At 47.9% G+C, this 22942-nt stretch overlaps 1 protein-coding gene across 7 annotated transcripts in view; it reads left to right on the forward strand.

The window, feature by feature from the left end:
- The window catches only part of BRSK2 (BR serine/threonine kinase 2), a 672447-nt gene that overhangs the window by 359811 nt on the left and 289694 nt on the right, over positions 1 to 22942 (forward strand). For all 7 annotated transcript variants that reach the window (XM_085644912.1, XM_085644916.1, XM_085644913.1 and 4 more), the window contains exon 3: positions 16531 to 16616. In XM_085644912.1, the coding sequence (XP_085501038.1) occupies positions 16531 to 16616 (86 nt within the window). The remainder of the gene's footprint in view (positions 1 to 16530; positions 16617 to 22942) is intronic.

Below are 22942 nucleotides of genomic sequence, written 5' to 3' on the forward strand. Positions count from 1 at the left end.
CCTGACTGGAGCAATTCAGCATCCGGGCAGCTCTCTTGCAGACGAGGCGCCTCCTGCTTGGATCGATTCAGCACCTGGACAGCGCCCTCTCCAGGGCTACGGTTCCCGGCGGGGCTTATTCAGTGTCTGGGTTGCTCTTTATCGAAAGCTATGGATCCCGATGAGGGACATTCAGTGCCTGGCAACCTAACTTCCAGGTACTATGAGATCTCTGATTGGGTCATTCAGATGGATCCAGAGTGCGCCCAGCTCGCTGTAAATCTGAAACGCGGAGCGGGGTACTGCAGCTCCATGATCCTACCTGTGTGGGGCTGCCTGGGCTTCATTAGCGCAGAGACAGCTCCCTGCCCGAGGCTGCAATTCCAGACTAAAGTGTTTTAGCAGATGGACAGGACAGCTGCCTGTAGGGCCTTTAACTTCACACTTGACCCATTCATATCCTTGCCAGGCGTCATTTCAGCGTCTGGGCAGTTCTTTGCCAGAGGCTTTGAAATCTGGCTGCGGTTTTCCAGCACCTGGATAGCATCCGGTCTGGGCGGTCTAAACTTCTGTGGTATTTTAGTACATGGAAAGCTTCTTGGTTCATGGAGTGAATCCCAGCTGCGTCCTTACAGCTCCTGGACAGGGTCCAGCAGAGGCTGTGGCTTCGGACTCTGGCCTTTTCATTGTCGAGCTAGCCCCTGCATGGGTTGTGGCTTCTGTCTGAGACCTTTCAGCACCGGGACACCTCCCCGCACGAGCTTGACTCCGGACTGCTGCCACCTCGACAATGCCCCTGCAGGGGAGCCTTCCAGCACCTGGGTAGCGCCCTGTAACTGTAAGGACGGGGGACGGGCGTGCACTGAGGGTGCGTGGCAGGACATACAGCGCCCAGAAGAGGTTTGACTTCCGTCTGGGGTGCAACAGCAGCTCGAAGGCACCCTGCAAGGGTTAATTGTCCTCCTTCTTGATTGGGAGGGGCCTGCGACCTGAGCTCAGGCCTTTGGAACTGCGGGAACCAGGTTTGATACCAGCATCCTGTGATTCTGGGCAAAATCACTTAATCTCCCCTGCCTAAAATCATAAATAACTTCACCTTGTGTAATGTGATCTGCTGTTCATGTAAAGCGCTATAAACGCCTTCAGGAATTAAACTAAATTAAAATGGTCCGAGGCACTGGAGGAGTTGTGACGTCTGACGTGACCCTCTCGTCACCTGGTCAGTTTCCACTGGAGTTTTGACTTTTCTCTGTTTTCTCCCAGAACCTAGTGCTTTGACGTTTGGGCTGGGGCCTCAACAGCTGGACAGCGCCCTGTGGGGTTTTGACGTCTGACTGAGGCCTCTCAGCACCTAGACAGCGCCCTGTGCTGTACTGACGTCCGACTGAGGCCGCTCAGCTTATGGATAGCGACGTGTGGACTTTTGACCTCTGATTAGTGCCGCTCAGCACCTGGACAGCGCCCTGTGGGGGTTTAGACGTCCGACTGAGGCCGCTCAGCACCTGGACAGCGCCCTGTCGGGGTTTGACGTCCGACTGAGGCCGCTCAGCACCTGAACAGCGCCCTGTGGGGGTTTGAGGTCCGACTGAGGCCGCTCAGCGCCTGGACAGCGCCTTGTGGGGGTTTGACGTCCGACTGAGGCCGCCCAGCACCTGAACAGCGCCCTGTGGAGGTTTGAGGTCGGACTGAGGCAGCTCAGCACATGGACAGCGCCCTGTGGGGGTTTGAGGTCCGACTGAGGCAGCTCAGCACATGGACAGCGCCCTGTGGGGGTTTGAGGTCCGACTGAGGCAGCTCAGCACATGGACAGCGCCCTGTGGGGTTTTGAGGTCCGACTGAGGCAGTTTAGCACCTGGACAGCGCCCTGTGGGGGTTTGACGTCCGACTGAGGCCGCTCAGCACCTGAACAGCGCCCTGTGGGGGTTTGAGGTCCGACTGAGGCAGCTCAGCACATGGACAGCGCCCTGTGGGGGTTTGAGGTCCGACTGAGGCAGCTCAGCACATGGACAGCGCCCTGTGGGGTTTTGAGGTCCGACTGAGGCAGTTTAGCACCTGGACAGCGCCCTGTGGGGGTTTGACGTCCGACTGAGGCCGCTCAGCACCTGAACAGCGCCCTGTGGGGGTTTGAGGTCCGACTGAGGCAGCTCAGCACATGGACAGCGCCCTGTGGGGGTTTGAGGTCCGACTGAGGCAGCTCAGCACATGGACAGCGCCAGAACAGCTGTAGGACAATATTTGTTTTTTCCTCCTTGAACTCGCAGTTTGTCCACTGCCTGGGTACGTGATTTAAGGCCCTTGGCCTTGAGTTGCCCATCCTGGGTGTTGTTGCATCTGACGCCCGCCTGTGCCATCCATGAGGATTTCCCCTCACTCCAGGTGGCGCTCACGTTTGTTAATAGCAGGTACACATTACATTTTGCTTCCTGAATACTTGTAGCTACGGATGAATATTTGTATTCTTTGTCTTACTCGGTTTCTCTGTCCTTCCAGGAATTTTCCATCTACTGTTTTTTTTCTAAGGCGTATTTGAAGCTTTGCACTCGCCTCTCCTTGAGCAGAGTCGTTCCCACGTTGGTGACCCTGGAGAGCCGACAGGGCTGAAGCAGAATCGATTTCAGCCCGTGAAGCTAGAATACTGGTAACATTAGACAGAGACGGGTACATGCCAGTGCTGAGGTAGATCCGACCACGTGACCGTGCCCCCAGAAGGCTGGTTGTATGAGAGCAGAGTCATTACGTGCCCTTGATGCTCAGCGCCTGCTAATGTTCCAGCACAATTGGACCCGTGCCCGTACGCCGGGGAGCCTGCTAGCGCTGGAGCAATCATTCAAAGGTCTATGCACCTGGAAAAGGTTAGAAAAGAGGCATTAACTTGTCCCAGCCTCTGGAATGCTGGTAATCCTGGAAAAGTCATTCACACGCCTGAGTGCGTGTAAGGCCGGTTGTCCCACAGCAGAGCTATTCAGGCGCAAGAATCCCTGAGACGCCGGTAGTCCCGGAACTCAGTAATTCACACATTAGAGTGCCTAAAGGCTGGTACTCCTGGAGCAGAGTCAGTCACACTCCATGGTCCTAGTAAGGCCGGTAGTCCTATAGCAGAGTCATTCACACATCAGAGTCCTTTAAAGGCCAGGAGCAGGATACTTCCCACGCGAGAGCCCTGAAAGGCCACTAGTCCGGGAGCAGAGTCATTCACACTCCAGAGTCCCTGAAAGGCCAGTAGGCATAGCACAGCCAGTCACAGATTGGAGCCCCTGAAACACCGGTAGTCCCAGAATAGATTAATTCACAAACCAGAGTCCCTGAAAGGCCGGTTGTCCTGGAGCAGAGTCAGTCACACCGCGGAGTCCCTAAAAGGCCGGTTGTCCTGGAGCAGAGTCATTTACACCCGAGTCCCTAAAAGGCCGGTTGTCCTGGAACAGAATCATTTACACACCGGAGTCCCTGAAAGGCCGGTTGTCCTGGAGCAGAGTCAGTCACGCCCCAGAGTCCCTGAAAGGCCGGTTATCCTGGAGCAGTCAGTCACACTCCCGAGTCCATGAAAGGCCGGTTGTCCTGGGGGAAAGTCAGTCACACCCAGAGTCCTTGAAAGGCTGGTGGTCACGGGGCAGTCATTCCCATGCCCGGGAGGTTAGTGGCACTGCAGCTGACTGGTTCCCATGCCCTCGAGCCTGCAATGCGCCTAGTATTAGAGTAGAGTTGGCCCCAGGTCTGTGCTCTTAAAGGCCGGGTGGGAGGACCTGCTGCTGTTGCTGTGGTAGAGAAAAGCACACCTCAGTTGCCAGGCTGTTTTGTTCTCTGTCAAGGCCTCATCTTTCCTGTGCACCATCTATTTTTATTTCCTTTCGCTTCTTTTTCCTCCGAACTCCTATCTTTCTCTAGGATTCTATCGTGGGATTATGGTGGGGTTTCCCTCTCACCCTTTACTCTGCATCCTTCTCTCACTTTCACCCTTCAGCCTCACTTCCATCCGTCTTCCCCATCGCTCCGTACGGCCATCCTCCGTCCCCTCCCCCTCTCTTTCGTGTCTCCATTCTGCCTTTGATGCTGTGGCGTCCCTGCGGATGCTAATGGTGTGATGCTGTTGCCGTGCCGACAGAAAGCTTCCCGGTCCTCCGAGGCGAAGCTTTGCATGTGTTCTGCAAATGTGAAACCATAAATTTCCCGTGGTTGCGATGACGAGAGCATTATCTGTGGCGGGCGCGGTGCGCGTGTGCATTTTTCTTTTTGCTGTATTGAGCTGGGCTTTCTCCGCTAGGAGGCCCTTCGTCTCGAGAAGAAGGCGGCCCGACTCTTGGTATTATCGGGTTCTTCATGGGACCTTCTGGAAACAGTGCAGAGAACACCTCTCAACGCTACTCGCATCCTACCTGCCTGAAGGCCGTCTCCCAAGTGGAGGCCTCTTCTGGTGGAGGCAGCAGTCTCACATATCTGTTGTTAGCACATTACTCTAAACTCACCCGAATGAAAAATGTGGGAGAGAGCAACTCAATAGGCTCAATACTTTGGCAAGACACCATTACCGTGGGCTTCAAATTGTGCAAGGATGCATCCTTGTGCACATCAAAAGTAGGAGTGGGCGTAACTTGCGTAATTCCGTGTAGTGTAATCATACAGAATTAACTAAGAATTCCATAAGATTATGCAGAACTATGCGATAAGGGTAACTTTACAATAATGTTATTTTGCTGGTGCAAAAATGCCCCCTTGCATTCAAAATGAACGCGAGGGTGCATGTTTGCACTAGGAAATAGTCCTAAATGCATTCGCAGGGTATGATTTTTCCTCAATTTACTCCTGGCATTTTAGCATTATATTCTTAGTGCAAAATGCACCCTTGCGTTAAAATGGACACAAGGATGCATTTTTGCGCTCAGAAATAGCAATAATTGCAGCAGAACACAATTCGTGAGTGTGTGCGGCCACTCACGCTTGCTGAATGTGCTCTTGTGGTAGGATTTTTTTCTCCCAGATTACGTTAGTATGAGAAATTGCGTAATTATCAGTAATCTGTGTCAAAGAGTAACATGGAATTACCAAAAGTATTCTGATTACTCGGGTGTAGTTGAAATGATCCCCCAGCATAATCACAAGTTTCCCATCAACGTGGCATGTGACACACTCTTCACCCCATCATCATTGCTGGCGACATGTTTGTGATGATGGCTTCAATCCATGGGTGCAATGGTGTCACTATGAACTGGCAGCGTCGTTCCCACAACTACTTCCCAACATTTGATGATTGAATGGAATTTACATACACTGTGGAGTAATATCAATGGATGCATAAAAGAATGCTGTTTAATGAAACATCATCAGATATAAATATCGTATTTAAATTCCATTTAGAAAAATATATCTCTCTATCAGGTATAGAATCTCTCTCATTTCATCCAATGGGGCAATACTTTTGTAGATGTTGATTTTGATGTCTGACAATATTCTGACAACAATATTCTGGTACCACACCATCTCGATGTTTCGTGCATGAACAACGAGGATCTGTGGAGACTGGTAGTTACTGGATCTCAATATGTTTTGTAAAGATGGTCCTGATGCTGTATGCGTCTTCAATGACTGCCAGTCTCCTAGTTTGGAATGTATTGGGTTTCACATTCTTCTTTGTCTTCTTTGACATAGCAGCACTTCAGGGATGCAAAGGAGTTCCTTCCCTTAAAGAGAGAGAGAGGGGGATTTGGTTACAAAATGCTACATTCATGGTAAAGGATTTCTTTTCAGAAAATATATGTTTCATTCTATTCAGTAAGACATGGACAGTCAATTTTTGCGTCAGCATCCCAGGGGTGTAAGGAGAAACACCACCCGTTCTTCCTCCTAGCCTAAGTGCTGTTCCCTAGCATTTAAGTGGTTACCTGAGAACCCCTTCATTTTCTGTGGTATCTGAAGTGGAGGAGACAAGGCTTACTCATTCGAGGTGGTGTGATGGTCAGTAGATATGCACCGCAACACAGATTGTCGCAATGTTCAGATGTGTGACCTTTAAAAAGAATTCATCTCTAATAAACATTTTGGATTGTGTAACAGTTTTGAGCTAGAAATACCAGGAAAAATCTGAATTCCCTAAGGCATATGCCTTGTGAGGGACAGGTTTGTTACAATGTAGTGTAGTGAAGATGGCGCTTGCTATCCGTTAAATACGTCTTTGTTCATTGATGGGGCGAGTTAACAAAATTTTGGAGGCCCTTAGGTTCAGAATCCCTGCCCTAGGCCTCACATATCACTACCAGTAGCTGCTACTAGGGGGTGAACAGGCAGTGAGTGGGTCCATGTTACAATAGAGAGATGAAGTGTGGCGCAAATGAAGGACTACAGTTCCTATGACTTCTGCAGTGATATTTAGGGTAGAAGAGGTGCATTTGTTTTTTTAATTACCATGTAGCTAAATAAATCAACATTGATAGATTAAAAATAGTTTTCTGAACATGTCTAAGATTTGTTTTTGATCAGGGTGAGTTTTTAGAACAAAATCAGGTGATGTCCCAGTGCCCCCCTAAGTTCACAGATACGGTTTGTGCTTAACAAGAAACACATCAGGCTGATGCATTGAAAACCATCAACCACCAACGCATACTGCTAGGACTCCGCTATAATGATGTGTTGGAGGACTCTCGTCCTTTTCTCTTCATAGCCATGGCAGTGGTCAGAATATGTTTTGCCGCATCTTGGTTGGATCCCCCGGCACCTGGATTCCAGCAATGGTTGGGTAGATTATTAGCCACCTATACCTTAGAAATAGGGGCATATGAAAAAAAGGGCCAAAAGTAAGAAGGAAAGGAGAAAACATATGGACCCCTCTTGAAAGATGTAAGGATGGTAATTAAATGTACCATAAGGCTCGAGTATGTTACCGGATTGCATGAGAAAGAATTGTCTTAGTATTTATTCATTCCTAAATGCTGTTTTTTTTAAATATATAATAATTATGAAGTTGTTACTTTGCTCCCAGCTCATATGTTGCTGTTTAATGTTCACCCTAATGAAATCCTCTTGTATTTAAAGTAATGGTGAAAAATAAAAAAATAAAGCCATCAGTTGTGTTTGGTTTTTCCTTGTGTCTGGAGTTCTTAGGACTTGAGGTCAGGGTCTGGGGAATACGGTGTGTTAGTGAGTCACTGTATTGAACTCCACCAGACCTTCTAGTCACGCTGACAGTTTTCTGGTGATCTGAGCATGGATTGTGCCACTCCCACTTTGTGAACAGGGATTAAGGACACTGATAAACTTCACCGACTGATTTTTCTGGAGCTACCGTTTACAGTAGAGTTTTTCTTTCCATCTGTCACTTGGCTAATTCTGGTTCCGTGGTGGATGGGCCGTGGACCTTATATTGCTCTAGGGCCTTGGAAATGATCCTTGTCCAAATTCTGCTGGTTGCTGGATCTCAGGGCTAAGCCAAGGAGAGGTTAAAAATGGTTCAGAATTGTCCTTATATGCTCTTGCATCACATAGGTAGGGGACTGTGGTTCCTGATCAGTACCACACCATACAAACGCAGTGTGGAAAGACCCGTGGGAGCGATCTGTAGGAGTATAAAAATTCGTTGATAGAGAATAAATACACCCAACAGACAGGTTTTCTTCTCAAGGAAGCTGGCCTGTAACTATGTTTCACGTACGGTTAGTTCTCCAGTTGGGCGTGGCTGGATCTGCTTCCATAAACATATTTGTTGGGTGGGTCTTGAGGCAGTTAGGAGACCTATGGATATGCCTGAGATTCACCGTTCACTGGGTTAATTCCCAAAACTCATAGAAAAGCCCTTGTGGTAGAGAGACTCCTTCAGTCAAGGCCAATGAACAGGACCTCATTCCAGCTGTAGAGAAATGGCCAGCACAGAGCTCAGATAGCCAGGAAGCATTCCTCAGTCCCATGCAGACTTTCAGCATCTAGCTTTTCAGTATTTCAGATGTTCTGGTGACGTGGATAGGGATTCATCTTGCAGTCATCAAGGCACTTCTTTAACATTTTTTAGAAGAGATAACGGTTTTGCAGATTCTGTCCCTTGTAAACTGGGAGAATTTGAATGGCTGGAAGGAATATGTTTTCCTCCACCCCTGACATCTGAACAACCTAAACAGGTCTTAAGGGCGAAAGATTGTTACACCTACTGGTGTGACTCTGTAATGAGGAGCCACTGGACTGAAAGTGTGTGCTCCTTGTTTAGGGGTGTTATTACGTTATTAACACACCCTTACGACACTCTTTAGGTTGGGAATAAGACCTCACTGTCAAGGGTACAGTAAAAAGCCTGTGCCCCCAAACCATAGTTGATAGACTGCCAAAAACAATTCTGGGGGAGTGATACCTTGAGATTATAATGATGGCTCAGCCAAATGCTAGAGCTCTGTTGGCAAGCACGTATAGCTGCTAAGAGGGGGGATCTCTAGGACAGACGTGTTCTAGGTGAAAACTTGAACGGCTGGATCTTTCCAGGGTAAAAATGATAAAGTGGTGCGGCTGCGACATATACAACTGGACTGGATTTCTCACAGTCAATAGGAAGGTAGGAGCTGTACATTAGCTCTTTATGATGAACATCTGCAGCAGAGACATATTTGAGTTGTCATGCCGCTTTTCTCCTCCTCTCTTTGGGATTGTTGTGAAAACAGAGAACCAGATCGCTGGGAGCTCAAGACTCTAGACTCTAGAAAACGCTGAAATCAGGGATGAGTTACCCTTCAGGAGGATCCTAGGCAGAGAAGTATTCAACTAGGACTTCTACTAAGACTTTTCAACAACAATAGTTATGAGCCAAACCCTCTGGTTAGAATCTAACTTCCCTTGATCTACAGTTAGCACTTGCAGAGAAGGACATTCAGGCACCCTAAAGTAGCCATAAAGCAATATCAGAACTTTATATATCTCTGGGAATAGCCCTGATACGTTCCAGAAGTTGGTTAGGCCTATTTTCAAGACAGGAGAAGTACACGTTTAATTTGCCACCCTAAGTGGTAGAATCCAGCTGATTTGAAATTTTCTGGATAGAAGTTAGTGCAGCCTGATTGTCTTAGATGCGAGACCCAGTCTGAAATGGTTTCCACAGTACAAGCTCTCCCACCCGCATTGCGTTGCAGTGAGCCCATCGGGTTGTCTGAGTGTGGGATGCTAGGTCAGCCTGCAGTGCTAGCTATGCAGACAATGTGACATGTCCTCTTAGAAGCTGGGGAACTTAGGCACTAGGGTTGGGAAGAACCAGCTCCAGCTTTAATCTATTCTTTGAGAGCTAAGGGCTTCCTTTCTCGTTTTCTGTCATGTGGCATCCAATGCAGCTACCTGACCAAGGTTGAGAAGTCCAGACTCTCTTTCTAAATCTGTTCCCATTGCTTCCAACTGGAGATGATGAGCCAGCTCTCTCCTCAAAAGCCTCACTCTGTCACTCTCCTTCCATGGCCTCCTGACCCGTAATCAACCAATCAATCATTTGTAGAATGCTGCAAATCACCAGTGAGGGTCTCAAGGCACTGGAGCGTTTGTTGCTGTATGGAGGTTGTTTATTCAAACAACCAGGTCTTTAGATCTCTTCTGAATTGTTGGAATGACGTTGCTGTCCTGAGGGCTGGGGGAGGTTGTTCCAAGCCTTGGCTGCCAGGTGTAAGACGGAGAATCCTCCGCTGTTGGCTCAATGGACCAGTGGGGTGTCTGTAATGGAAAGGAAGGCTAAATGGAGGTATCTGGATGGTTGGTGGAAGTTCAGACGATTGTTGCTGTATTCTGGTCCTTTGTTGTGCAGGGCCTTTTAGGCGTGGGTCCGCATCTTGAACTGGCATCTCTTCTGGATTAGGAGCCAATGTAGTTTCTTGAGGTGGAATGTGATGTGGGCCTTTCTGACGAGGTTAAGTGTGAGTCTTGCTGCTGAGTTCTGTATTGTTTGGAGTCTCTTCAGGAGGTGTGCAGTGATTACTACGTAGAGTGTGTTTCCATAGTCCAGTGTGCTGGCGATGAGGGCCTGCATGACGGTTCTGGTGTTTACCGGAGCTACCTGAAGATCTTGCGGAGCATGCAAAGTGGGTGGAAGCAGGTGGAGGAGACTGTGTTGACTTGTTTACTCATGGATAGCTAATTGTCCAGGATTATGTCGAGGTTGCCGGCGTTGTCTGGGGGTGTGCTGAGCTCCGTGTGACACCATTAGTCATTCTACAGTGAGCTGCTGTTCCCAAAGATGAGGACTTCCATATTTTCTGAGTTGAGTTTAGGAAAGTTGTCCTTCATCCAGTCCACAACATTCATGAATCCTCTGTGGAAGTTAGCTTTTGTGGTGGAGGGGTCTTTGGACAGTAAAAGGATAAGCTGTGTGTTATCAGTGTAGAAAATGATGCTTAGTTCATGTGATCTGACGGTGTCAGCCGGGGGGGTCGTATAGGTGTTGAAGAGGGTCACGCTGAGGAATGAACCCCGGGCGACCTCGCAGATGGTCTTCTTTGGCTCTGAGGTGAATGGCCGGAGTCGGATCTTTTGGGAAGTGCTCATGATGTATGAGGCCATCCATTTGAGGGTGTTTCCTTGGATTCTGATGTTGTGCTGTCTGTTGATCAGGATGTGGGGGAAACTGAGTCAAATGCGGTGGATTAGTCCAAGAGGACTGCTCTTTCCTTGCAGCTCAGGAGGGCACTGATATCATTGGTGCCTACGATCAGTGCTGTCTCGGTGCTGTGGTTAGTTCAAAATCTGGATTGTGATGGGTCCAGGAGGTTGTGGTCTTCTAGGTGTAGGGTGAGTTGCTGGTTGATTGCTTTCTCAAGGACTCTTGCTAGGTATGGAAGTGGTGAGATAGACTGGTAGTTCTTCGGATCAGCAGGGTCAGCTGGTGTTTTTTTCAGGAGGGGCCTCACTTAAGTGTGTTTTCAGTCCTCAGGGAAGAAGGCCACAGTGATGGATGTGTTCAGGGCCTTCCTGAGCTCCTCACTGATTATCTTGTTTCTGCGGTTGAAGGGGTGGTGGGGGCTTGGTTTGGGCATGCCCCAGAGTGCATAGATTTCATGATGGAGATAGTGTCTTGTATGGTGAGTGGTTCCCATTGGGTGAGCGGGTGTTCAGCGTCTGTATTCGTGGGTGTGAGCCAGTTGATGCTGTCTAGGGAAGTAGAAGGTCAGACCCTCCCCTGATCCTTTCCCAAGTCCCTGAAGGTTTGTTCTTCTTCTTCTCTGCCTGTCACTGCAGGTGCAGCTGTGTCCTTCTCTTCCACACACACACACACCCTGTGCTTGTCACAGCAGGTAAAACCTACCCCTCACATCCATACCCTCAACCCTGTGCCTGTCACTGAAGGTGAAACCCTGTCCCTCACCTTCAAACCCTCATCCTGTGCCTGTCACTGTGGGAGAACACTTGCCCCTCACCTCGATCACCTTACCCTTTGCTTTTCACTGCAGGTGAAGCCCTGTCCTTCAACTCTTCACCCTCACCCTATGCTTGTCCATGCTGGTAAACTCTATCCCTCACATCCATACCCTCACCCTGTGACTGTCACTGTGGGAGAACACATGCCCTTCATCCCCATACCCAGTGGTTTTTACTGCAGGTGAAACCCTGTCCCTCACCAGCATGCCTTCTCTCTGTGCCTGTCAATGCAGGTGAAACCCTTTCTCATCCATACCCTCCCTCTGTGCCCGTCACTGCGGTGGAACCCTGCCCTTCACTTCTGTACCCTCATCCTGTTCCTGTCACTGCAGGTGAACCCTGTCCCTCACCTCCATATCCTCACCCTGTGTCTGTCACTCTAGGTGAAACCCTTTCCCTCACCCTGTGCCTGTCGCTGTAGGTAAAACCCTGTCGCTCACTTCCACACCCTCACCATGTGCATGCCACCGTAGATGAACAGCTGTGCGTCACCACCACACCTCAGCCTGTGCCTGTCGCTGTAGGTGAAACCATATCTCTCTCTTTCATATCCCCACCCTCTGCCTGGTGGTGAAGGTGAGGCCCTGTCATTCTCCTTGCCCTTTCCCATTGTCTGCCACTGAAGACGCAGACCTGTCAGTCTTCCCCTCCTGCTCCGCCAGAACTCGTCCCTGGAGGTGAGGCCCTGTCCATCTCCTCCACAAGCCCCCATGTGCCTGTCACTGTAGTTGGAGAAGTCCTGTCTCTCTAGCTCAGCCTCTCGCCGTGTCTGTCATTGGTGACGCAGATTGCCTGTCTCCCCCGCCTTCTCTCCCACCGCAGGTCCCTGAGGTGAAGAAGACCCGTCCCTCTAACCAAGCACACGCTGTGTCTTGATGCAACGGAGTTGCAATATTTGCACACCACTTAAATATGTCGAAAACCATTCAACACGGCATCTGAAAGGGAAATGGTGCTCGGGGGGAACTAAGTGCTTTTGCGGATGTGAAGGGAAACAGCGCATCTAGTTTTTGATATCTGAGTTAAAAGTTACAATAAACTGTCATGACAGATAGCTGACAGGCCACTTAAGTGTTGACGGGTAAACACATCGCCTGGCGTGCTCTTCTGATGCGACGATCCTCCGCTCAGGGCCTGTCTGCGGAAACCGATGCCAGGGCGGTAGGTGGGCTCTCCTGCACCGGAGGGGTGGTGGCACATTGTGGAGCCTGCTTGCTGCCCAGTGCGCGAGAAGCACCACTGGCGCCACCAGCGCGAGCGCACCGGCGCGACGCCATGACGCAGCGTAATTGTTTCACGTTTTAACCTATAAACCTTATTTACCTTTAATCAGTTCTTGCCATCAGTACAATAAATGCTTTGAAATACAAAGTGGTCGTGCCGCAGTACACACTCCATAAAACTAAACAAATAATTGGAATGATGCCGTCTATGAAAGCCTCCTCTTTCGAAATAAGAGAAGGTGAAGTCCACCGGTGGCGTTTCTGTGAAGATAGCAGGAAATGGAGCGACAGGAGTTACATTCATCAACATTTTACTTTCTTCGCTAATAAATGTCTGAATTGGAAAAGCTGCAGTGGCCAAGAACCGTGAGCTGCCATTGCCAGTTTAATGAAATGTGCTACGCATGACGTCATGGCATGTCTAATAACTGTAGGAATTCTGCCAGTAAATTTGAGGACACAACATGAGCGGTCGTCACTGCGTCAGTTAGCTGTGAATTGCACATACTCAACGCGTCACTGTAATGTAGTGTGTAGATTGGACCATTCATGCTTTTCTGTAGTGTGATCTTTTGGAAATGAACAGATAGACGTCGGATGGGGGGAGGGGGCAGTAGTGGCAAACACCTGTCATCTTCATACACAAGGCATCACGAACAGTTCTGCGACCATGCGGTGCAGTGATTGGTCTCTGTGAATCTCTACATCTGCTGCAGTGTGACACATCCTGGTAGGTGGGCACTGGTCACCAAGTAAAAGCCTCTGGGAAACCTGCATTGTTTCCTGCTCTTTAACTACCTTTTGTAAATCACTATACACCTCTAAGGCAGTGTTTTTGACTTTTGTGGGCCCCACTTAATTATTACTGGAGACCTGGTACCCCCAAGGAGTTATTATTGGAGGCTGGGAACACCCAGCGAAAGCAGTTTTTATGATTAGCACCTCAAAACAATACACAAACATACCAAAACAGGCATACATCATACAAAAGCGCAAATACTGACATATTTAGGTAAATTCACAGTTATATAGAAAAAGTTTTCACATTTGTAATATTGCTTCCTTATTTTCATATACTTTATTCATTTTAATTTGTTAATTTTAATATTATATAATTTTGCAAAATTGTTTTGGACCCCCCCCCCACCCCTTTTTGACCTTGCGGACCTTCAGGGGTCCCTGGACCACAGGTTAAGAACAACTGCCCTAAAGGAATCATGGCATTGAGGGTGAAACTGCAGTGGGAGAGACATTTTAAGGACAACAGTCAAAGTACTCCCAGGTCTTTAGTTGTCTCCTAAAGTATAGATGATCAGAAGTTGAACAAAGCGGGCAAGGGAGACTGTTCCAGGCAGAGGGAACCTCCTTTCTGAAAACCCTTGCTTCTAGTCAATGGGTCTGGTTCCAAGTATGTCAAGATGGAGGTGCTATTTGCCAATACCCTTCAGTGAGGTATTTTCCATGTGTGATAAATAACTCCTGTTCCAAGATTTGGACTTAGAAATCTGGCATCACTTGTGTATGAAGTTTTTACCACAGACGTTCCTCCGCGCTTTGTCTCTTTTTCATTAATCCACCCCTCAACATATTTCAGCAGAACTGGCCTGTCAATATTTATGATTCAATATGTGGGGTGCTGGGCATATTACCCTATGTGGTAATTATCACATGACCCTGATTTATGATCCCTTTATGAACGTCTGTCTGTGAAGGGATCAGAATTTTCTCCTAAGGTCATACTCAGTGCTACTTCCTACCAAATCATGGTATCTCAAGCAGTAGAACATGGCAGGGGCAGTATCTTAGCACACAGCAAAGTGGTTTGTTGTTAAAAAAAAAAGGAGAGGGATCTCCTATAAACAGATTGAAGGAAAAGGAGCCCTGAAAGTGATCATTGAAGATGTGGGAGGGAAGTGGAGGGAGCATAAATGAGCGCTGGCAGAGTCCTACTTACATGCACACGTAGACCGCTGTGTAGCAGCATTCTACACCATCTGGAAATGTTTCAGCAAACACTTGGAGAGTCCAGTACAGCTGCTACTGTCCCATCATGGTCCTACTACTGTATTTGCCAAAGTGCAGCATGAGTGCACCAGAAAGTATAAGAGCTAGCATACCTCCCTAAGTTGAGTAAATCATGCAAAGGGGACTGCGGAAGTGTAAGAGATTTGAGAAATATGTCTCTGTCTGGCTCAAAGTCTAGCTTCCTCAGACTTTGACAGGCTGCAGTCTCTCTCCAAGCTCACAAATACAGTATGGCGGGTCCTGCAGGTTCGCTCTCTCATTGCTGCTTTCTTGTTCTTGTTAGAGTTGAACTACAGTCACAGGTGGACCAGCTTCTTCTTTCCTAATAAACATGGTGTTTCTTTGCTTTGGAAAGACAGCTGAGAGAGTGTTGCAATAGAGGTCCACAAACCTGCTGATTTCAACCAAACATAGCAGCCCAGAAATCCAGAACGCAAATAATAGTTCCAAACTGGTCCCTGGCCAAGGGATTATGGCGGTGCTACCCACGCTCTGGCCTTTGGATCCAAATTATAATGCAATGAAGCAGAGGGTCTTATGTGACGAGCATTAACAATTATTTATTTGCTGCCACAGATTAAAATGAGTTGATTTGGAAAGATCTTCGGGGGTTTCAAATGAGTTGTGGAACTGTCTGATTCTATGCTCAATATCCAATCTACTCCCGTCCTGAACTGTGGTTTGATATTGTAAATTTCTATTACATTCCATGCTCTACAAGTTAGCTTTAGGTTTTATGCTAACTGTCTGCTTCTTGTGCCATGGGATCCTTCGGTATCGCTTGACCACTAGATGTTGCAACCTTCTGAAGTCTGGAGGTGACGAGAAGAACGTTGTGACTCTGTAGCTCTGAGAGGTTCAGATAACTTTGTGAAGATTTTGTGTGAAAATCTGCAATGAATTCGCTGTCTCAATCTGTCTCATGTCTGGTCATCAGTAACCACGGGCAGGGCCCAACAATGTGCACACTTCCTGGCTTTTAGTATTGTTTTTCGAGAGAACAGTACATTTGTTTCTGTTTATTTTCATTTGAGTTTGATCAGTGTTTGATTCATAATGACTCAGCATCTTTTGTCTGCCTGTAAAAACCCTGTTAACCCATCCCAAAAATATGTAAATCTGTGTGTCATCTCATTAATTGCAAATATTTCCATTGTGTAGGGTTTAGGGTGAGCTGTAAGACCCTATGTGAGGAAGTAACTGACTCTTTAAAATCGCATCAAAGCATGGTAAAACCAGAAAAGGGCTGGTAGCCCTACTGACTGTAAAAATGTGGAATCCATGTAGTAACTGTACTACGACTAGGCCCCATTTTTTCCAGCATGATGTTAAATCAGGGTGGAAAGCTCAGTGGTAATGTTAGTCCTGATTTAATACTGTTCTTTCCATGTGCACCTAAATTGATCGGAAAATCTTTTTTGGCACTCTCAACCTCTCAATGTTTCCTAAAGGTTTCAAGCTGAAGGGTTGACCTTTGACACTGTGTTTCAGTTTGGTGTGCCATGGAGCTGGCATTTGTTACCCTGAGTATTTCAGCAGTCGTAGACACCTGGAATCCCCATGTGTTAAAGCACTCTTTTGGTACCCAGGAACTCTTCTCCATCCCCATTCCTGCTTTAGACGGATTGTAGGGCAGTGGGAAATAGCATGTATTTTTTCTAGCCAAATTTCATGAAATCCCATGCATGTGTTGCGCTAAATATTTCCACATGAGACCGTTAGGAGACTGATTCAAGTAGAAAATGTCTCTAAGTGAGACGGAGTATACTCAAACCAGTCTCTTGTGGTATCTCAATAGATTTTTTAACAGAAGATATGTGCTCAGGTAAAATTTCATGGATTTCATGTTACACAAAATTCAGGAATTTTGCAAATTTCGATTTCTTAATTCAAATTTCTCCAAGACCTATCTTTAATTGTTGTAATGTGCTGTTGTTTTGTGTTGCAGGTAGAGCGGGAAATTGCCATCCTAAAACTCATTGAACACCCTCACGTCTTGAAGCTCCACGACGTCTACGAAAATAAAAAATATTTGTAGGTACTTCTCTTTCGGGGTGCATCAACTGATTTGAGGACTGGCGGAGGGTGGTTTGCATGTGGAGGATGCTGCTGTGTATCTGGTGGCAGATAGTGTCCGTGTTATTTGTGTTTGCACCTGTCTAGTTCTTTCTAGAATTTCCAAAAAAGTGCTCGTCCAGAGATGCATCTGTCTATAGAGACATGATTTGAGTTGGTGGTTTCTGGTACTTGGCACCAGCACTTAATTTTCAATACCGGCGCTTGTGACAGTCTGCCACAAAGTGGTGCTGTCTGGCTAATTTAGAGCTGACCACAACAACAAGTAATTATTAATTCAATATACATCAAAAAGGACTATTACCTGCTGCCCAAGTCATTCTTACAGCTTTGAGGGCCTGAAATAGTTCAAATTATCACACTTGTAGGAGTGTGATGGTTAGTAGTTGTGTTGTTAGTATCATGGCAGCATGGCAGGGGCAATGTGTGGTGCAAGCCGTAGTGCCGTCATGATGTGAGCCCTGACACTTTTGTTTTTTTACAAATTAAGCATTACTGTACCCTCCATACATAATAGGTTGTTAGCAAGCACACAATCACTCAAACACAACCATCCAGTTAGAGATCAATGAATGTCTCTCCCTCTCTCTCTCTTCTCAGGGAAGACTAGTTTTAGCTACTTGGAAGCAGCTAGGATATTTATGAGGAGTGCTTGGAGTTTGGTCCTGGTAGACCATAGAAAAAGTGTCGAAATTTGCAGGAAAAAGCAGAGAATAGGGAGCTGCTTTCCAGAGCTCTATCCTTTTGTCCATACACTTTTAATCAGACATTGTACATGTAGAATTTTAAGAACAGAATGTAGGTAAGGATGGAGAGAAAGAAATATAAGATATGTTCAAATTCCTAAGGAGAAAGAACATAGTCAAAAAGATGAGCGGTTTTCAGTGGAAGCACATTACTATAATTTGTAGTCTTAATCAGGGGTGGATTAATTAGTGCACACGTTAAACTGAAAACCTCCATGGATGCATTTCACCCATCTATGGCATGCCCAGGGTCAGACTGGCCTATGTGGCAATCAGGCAGTGCCCGAAGGGCTAGTCTGACAGGTCAGTGTGTGGGTCATTTTTAGGTTGCCGCCTAACAGACAGCACAGCTGTCTGGTTTGCTAAGGACATCTTGGGGAAATTCAGAAAGTTGACCTAGGAATGCATTCCACCCGTTGCTTGACATTGACTTTGTGGTTTGTGTTAGAAGGTGGTCTGACACTATGGGCCGCCCAGATTTTTTGCTTTTTGAGCACCTAATTGTTGAGCTTTTACTGTGGGGGAGCCTCATAAGTTGGGACTCACCCACAGTGAACTCACAATGAAAGAGATTGCATGGGGATTTTACTGGTGTCCCCCTGGCTTGACCAGGCCTCTGCATAGCCGCAGGAAGAAGGGGCACCAGGCTAGTTACATGCAGACACGTGTACATGCGTGTGCACACGTGTGCGGGCTGCGCAGGGGAGATTCCTGGAGTGTGCAGCCCCAGAGCAGATACAAAGTGAATGGTGTGGCAGGACATATGCAGAATTGGGTGGTGACATAGAATAGGCTCTCTACACTGGGAAGAAACATGCCAGGGAAAGTCAGTGTGCTTTACAGTGGTTATTCCATTAGTTCCTTATGGGGATAGGGAGCACATGGGCTAGTTTTACTTTCCTAGGGCCTACAAATTCCAGACACGCACCAAAGTCCACTGTAACCTATGTGAGATAAAGTATTCTGCAGAGTCTCAAGTCATATTTGTACTGATTTTGGGTCATCCAGAAATGTTATATTTCTCTGAGTCAGCTCATCACCAGGGCCTGCCTGGGGGCTCACCCTGCCAGGCTGAATTAATGACCTTCATCTCCAAGCCATGGCCTCAGAGGCCCATCCCAGCACACCAAGCATTCAAAGGGCGAGGGCCTCCACTCCAAGCAGAGAAGATGGGTGGAGCTACAGATTCATCCAGGCAGGCACCAGGCCGCTCTGGAGGGAAGGTCGCCTGGGGGGAAGGGGCTCTCAGAGACCTTGTGGCAGGAGACCCTGGACAACGCCATCTTGGACAAACCCAGAGGCCTGGGCAGGAAGGAGGGAGCAGGAGCAGAGAAGTGATGTGTCGCTGTGTGATAGGGCAGAGACTTCCTGCCAGCCCCCTCCCCAACTTCTCAAAAGAACTTGCACAGGATGAGAAGCTCTCTCTGGGGTGTGGTCTGCTGAGGCAGAGGGTGCTGGAACCTGGCGCAATGGGAAGTTGGAAGGAAGAAACCCCTGACTGTCCCAGGATCCTAAACAGCGCCAGGAGAAGAGACCAGGACCAATGCGCAGAAGCAGGGGCCCCTGCGCAGGGAGAAGAGAGGCCCAGGAGGAGAGCCAGGTGAAAGGCTGGCGCAGGGAGCCAGTGAAGACAGCTCCCTCCTGAATCCCCCCTCCGTGTGACCCAGAGGGCGAAAGAGACCCAGTGGCTGGGGAGCGCCACCAGGAGCAAGAAGAGGCCAAGATCATAAAGATCGGACCCCTGGGGGCCGAGATATGCCCCCCAGAAAGTAGGCGACCTTTGACCTCTGGAAGGACCAACGATGAAGTGCGTGGGGCTCCGTCGCCGGTCCATGATGTGCCCCCGGGGTGGGTCAGGTCCCGGGGGCTGCCCCCAACAGAAGTAAAGGCGGGGAGCGCCATTGCGCTCCCCGTGAAGGATGTGTCCCCGCGGGGTGCCAGGAGCCCACCCTGGCCCCTGCCAAAGATTAAGCCGGGGTGTGCCGGTGCGCTCCCTGTGAAGAATTGCACTCCCCTCGAAGTACAGCCAGGGCCGGAAGAACCGGCAAAGTCCTGCGCATCTGCCTGCCAAAGCGGGCAGGTCAGAGCTACGTTGCCGGCTCCCGCGGCAGCACGCAAAGGTGCTGGCTGGGCGGTGAGCCGGCGGGGCAGCCAGGGGTGGGCTCCCCGAGCTGCCCTCCAGCGATGGAAGCAGGCAGGGTTCCCGGGTGGGACCGGGACCCTGCAAGTGCAAAGAAGAGGTGCGAGGGGCCTGGGTGGGACCGGGCCCCGAAAACGGGCAGACCGGTTGGGGGTGGGCTCCCCGAGCCATATCACTTACCTGGGGGTCTGGGTGGGACCGGACCCTTCAACGGAAAGCCAAAGTGGCCGGAGACCCACATCGCTGCTCTCCCCGAGCAGCTGGGGAGCAGCTGTTCAAAAATGCAAAAGTTCCCATAATGCCTTGCAGGCCAGGACCGGCCTGCAAGGTCAAACAGCGTTTTTTTGGCTTGTGGTGGCCCCAGGAGAACGGGGTCACCACCACATGTGTGACAAGGGGCAGGGGGAGCTGTTGGAGAGGCGCAGTTTCCCCCAGCCCGCAAAATGGAAGTCCTTCCCTAAGTCTCATGGGGACCTAAAAGAAACAACCCCTCAAGGGCTCATCCAGTATTGCAACACTTCTTGGGCTGGAACATTTGTTCTACAGCTGGGGGTGTATGGAGAAGTGCATCAAGGAGTGAAGGGCTGAGTTGGGGATGTCTGGAGAAAGACATCCCCTGGAGTTGAAGAGGTGTAATTGCACCAGAACTGCATTTACTAGGGTTATTTCAATTAGAGGGACTGAAGGGCATTTGTGTAATGTGAAGTACCTGTGTAGGGTCATGTCATAGTCAGAGTGGGGTTATGTTGCCGGACATTCCTGCTAGGGTGTCTGGCTGTATATGCCTAATCCTGTGATTTCATCTGTAATGCCTTTAGGGGCTGTAATTGCAATGCATTCTAATGATCCACAAATGTGATGAGTACAGTCAATCTAAAGTGATGCTTAAACATGTATTCTTGCTGTTGCGCTTAGGTGAAGAACCCAGACTGCTAGCCCTGAAGATGTAGAGGTGTATACTTCATGGTCAGTAGGAAATGCTCAGTCAGAGTTATGTGTAACCATGGCAGGGTTACCTATTTTAAATGCTTGTTGAGATTATGCGGTGGGTCGCCACTGGGATGGTGCCAGAGTGCAGGGCCCTTGCTTCAGGTTATGTTCAACTAACTGCATTGGTGGCAAGATGATGTGCATACAAGGGAGTGGTGGTACTAGACCCCACCCCCCCCTGCGGGAGGGGTGGTGATGTTATGCAATGTCACAAAGTAATTCCAACAGCTTAAGTATATTTGAAAATTGGTTCATAGTATTGAGTATTGTGTGTGTTTAATAAATGTACTCTTACTTGTATAAAGCAAAGTACAGACTGGACAATCAATTATTGAGTGTTATTCCTGCGCACCTGCAAATGGCGATTACTAGCCCACACCACCTCCCTTGAGTAAGCCTCAGACTGCTCTGCAACGCTACTCTCTGAGAGTCAGGCGCTACAATTGGGTGTTTGGTTCCCAGTGAAGGACAAATGTAGTCATGTTATTTGTGCAGGCCTCACAGATACTGCCTCATTTTTCCAACAGTTTGTAACTAACGTATTCTTGCTTTCCATTTGCTGGCTTTATTTGTTTTAGGCTTGAGTTTGTACCTTCCCTTGCCCAAAACATATTTACAATATCCTTCAGAAAACTCCCTTCCTGTAAACAGGCCTATAAAACATGTTCTTATCTCGTCACATTTGCTGTGCATTTAAAGACTGAGGTCAAATGGAAGAAACTGTCTTCTGAGGATGCATGTTTACTTTTCTTTATCTGATCTCAAAGTGAGACGATTTAAGTGAGAATCTTGTTGGACACTAGGGGTAGGAAAGAGAATTTTTCTAGTACATGACAACATTTAAATGAACCGTGTAAGTATTTCAGAATATATTAGAATTAGAAACACAAATGAGGCACATTTTTTGTTTTTTCTGAAGTGTGTTGGAAACAAATACTTTAATATGATCAAAACAAATCATTACTCTAGGTGATGATGCAATTTCCAGACATTTTCATCTGTACACTGTACAGTTTTATTAGTAAAACTGTATGTCTGTGCAAATGTAATGGTCATTTCAATTTAATATGTGTTATCTGTAATGGCAGTGTGCTACCACACCATGAATGCTCCACTCAACTCTACTTCTCACCACTCCACACCACTGCACTTTACTCTGCATCACTCACATACTCCACACCACTACATTCTGCACTACTCTAGTGCACTCTACGCCTCTCTACTCTACCCTGTACCACTCTACTCTTGCATTCTTCACCATTCTACTTTAAACTACTGCACTCTTTTCCACTACACTCTACACCACTCCAGTGAGTGTAGGCCACACCAATGTACTCTGCACAATTCCACTTTATGCCACTGTACTCTATGTCACTGTGCAATTTATTTATTCCACTGCACTCTATGCCAATACACTCTACATCAATGTACTTTACTCTGTCACACTCAACTCTATGCCAATGCACTCTGCGCCAATCCACTATGCACCACTTTAATCTACTCTGCACCACTGCACTCTATGCCACTGCTCTACACCACTACACTCTATGCAACTGCACTCTACCCTGCACCACTTCACTCTACACCACTTCACTCTACTCTGAAACAATCTAATCTACGCCTCTGCACTCTACACCACTCTGCCTCACTCCACTCGATGCCACTCTACTCCTAACTTCTGCACCCTATGCCAGTGCACTCTACAGAACTGCACTCCACGCCACTTCACTCTACGCCACTGCTCTCTTTGCCACTCTTCTCAACTCTACACCACTGCACTCTACTCTGCAACACTGCATTCTACATCACTGAACTCCATGCCACTCTACTCTGAAATGCTTCACTCTACACTACTTCATTTTATGCCAGTGCACTCTACTGTGCTATACTCTACTCTGCACCACTCTATGCTACTCTACACCACTTTACGCCACTGCACTCTATGCCACTCGACTCTGCGCCCCTGCCATTTGCATCCCTCAACTCTAAGCCACTACACTCTGCACCACTCTATGCTACTCTTCTCTAAGCCATTGCACTCTATGCCACTGCATTCTGCACCACTTCACTCTACTTTATTCTGCGCCACTTCACTCTGAACCACTGCTTTCCACTATTCACCACTCTAATTTACGCCACTGTGATCTACAATGCAGTATTGTACGCCACTGAATTCAATGCCACTGCACCCTACACCACTATACTCTGCAACATTCTTTACTAATGCACTCTACACCAGTCCACTCTACTCTGTGCCACTCCAGTGTATGACACTCTAAGCAACTCCACACCACCATGCCACTCCAATACACAACATTCTCTGCCACTAAACTCTACAACAAGGTACTCTACCCATCACCATTTTACTCTATGACACTCCACGCCACTATCCTCTATGCCACTAACTT

Source organism: Triturus cristatus, chromosome 3_1, assembly GCF_964204655.1.
Source record: "Triturus cristatus chromosome 3_1, aTriCri1.1, whole genome shotgun sequence".
Classification (NCBI taxonomy): Eukaryota; Metazoa; Chordata; class Amphibia; order Caudata; family Salamandridae; genus Triturus; species Triturus cristatus.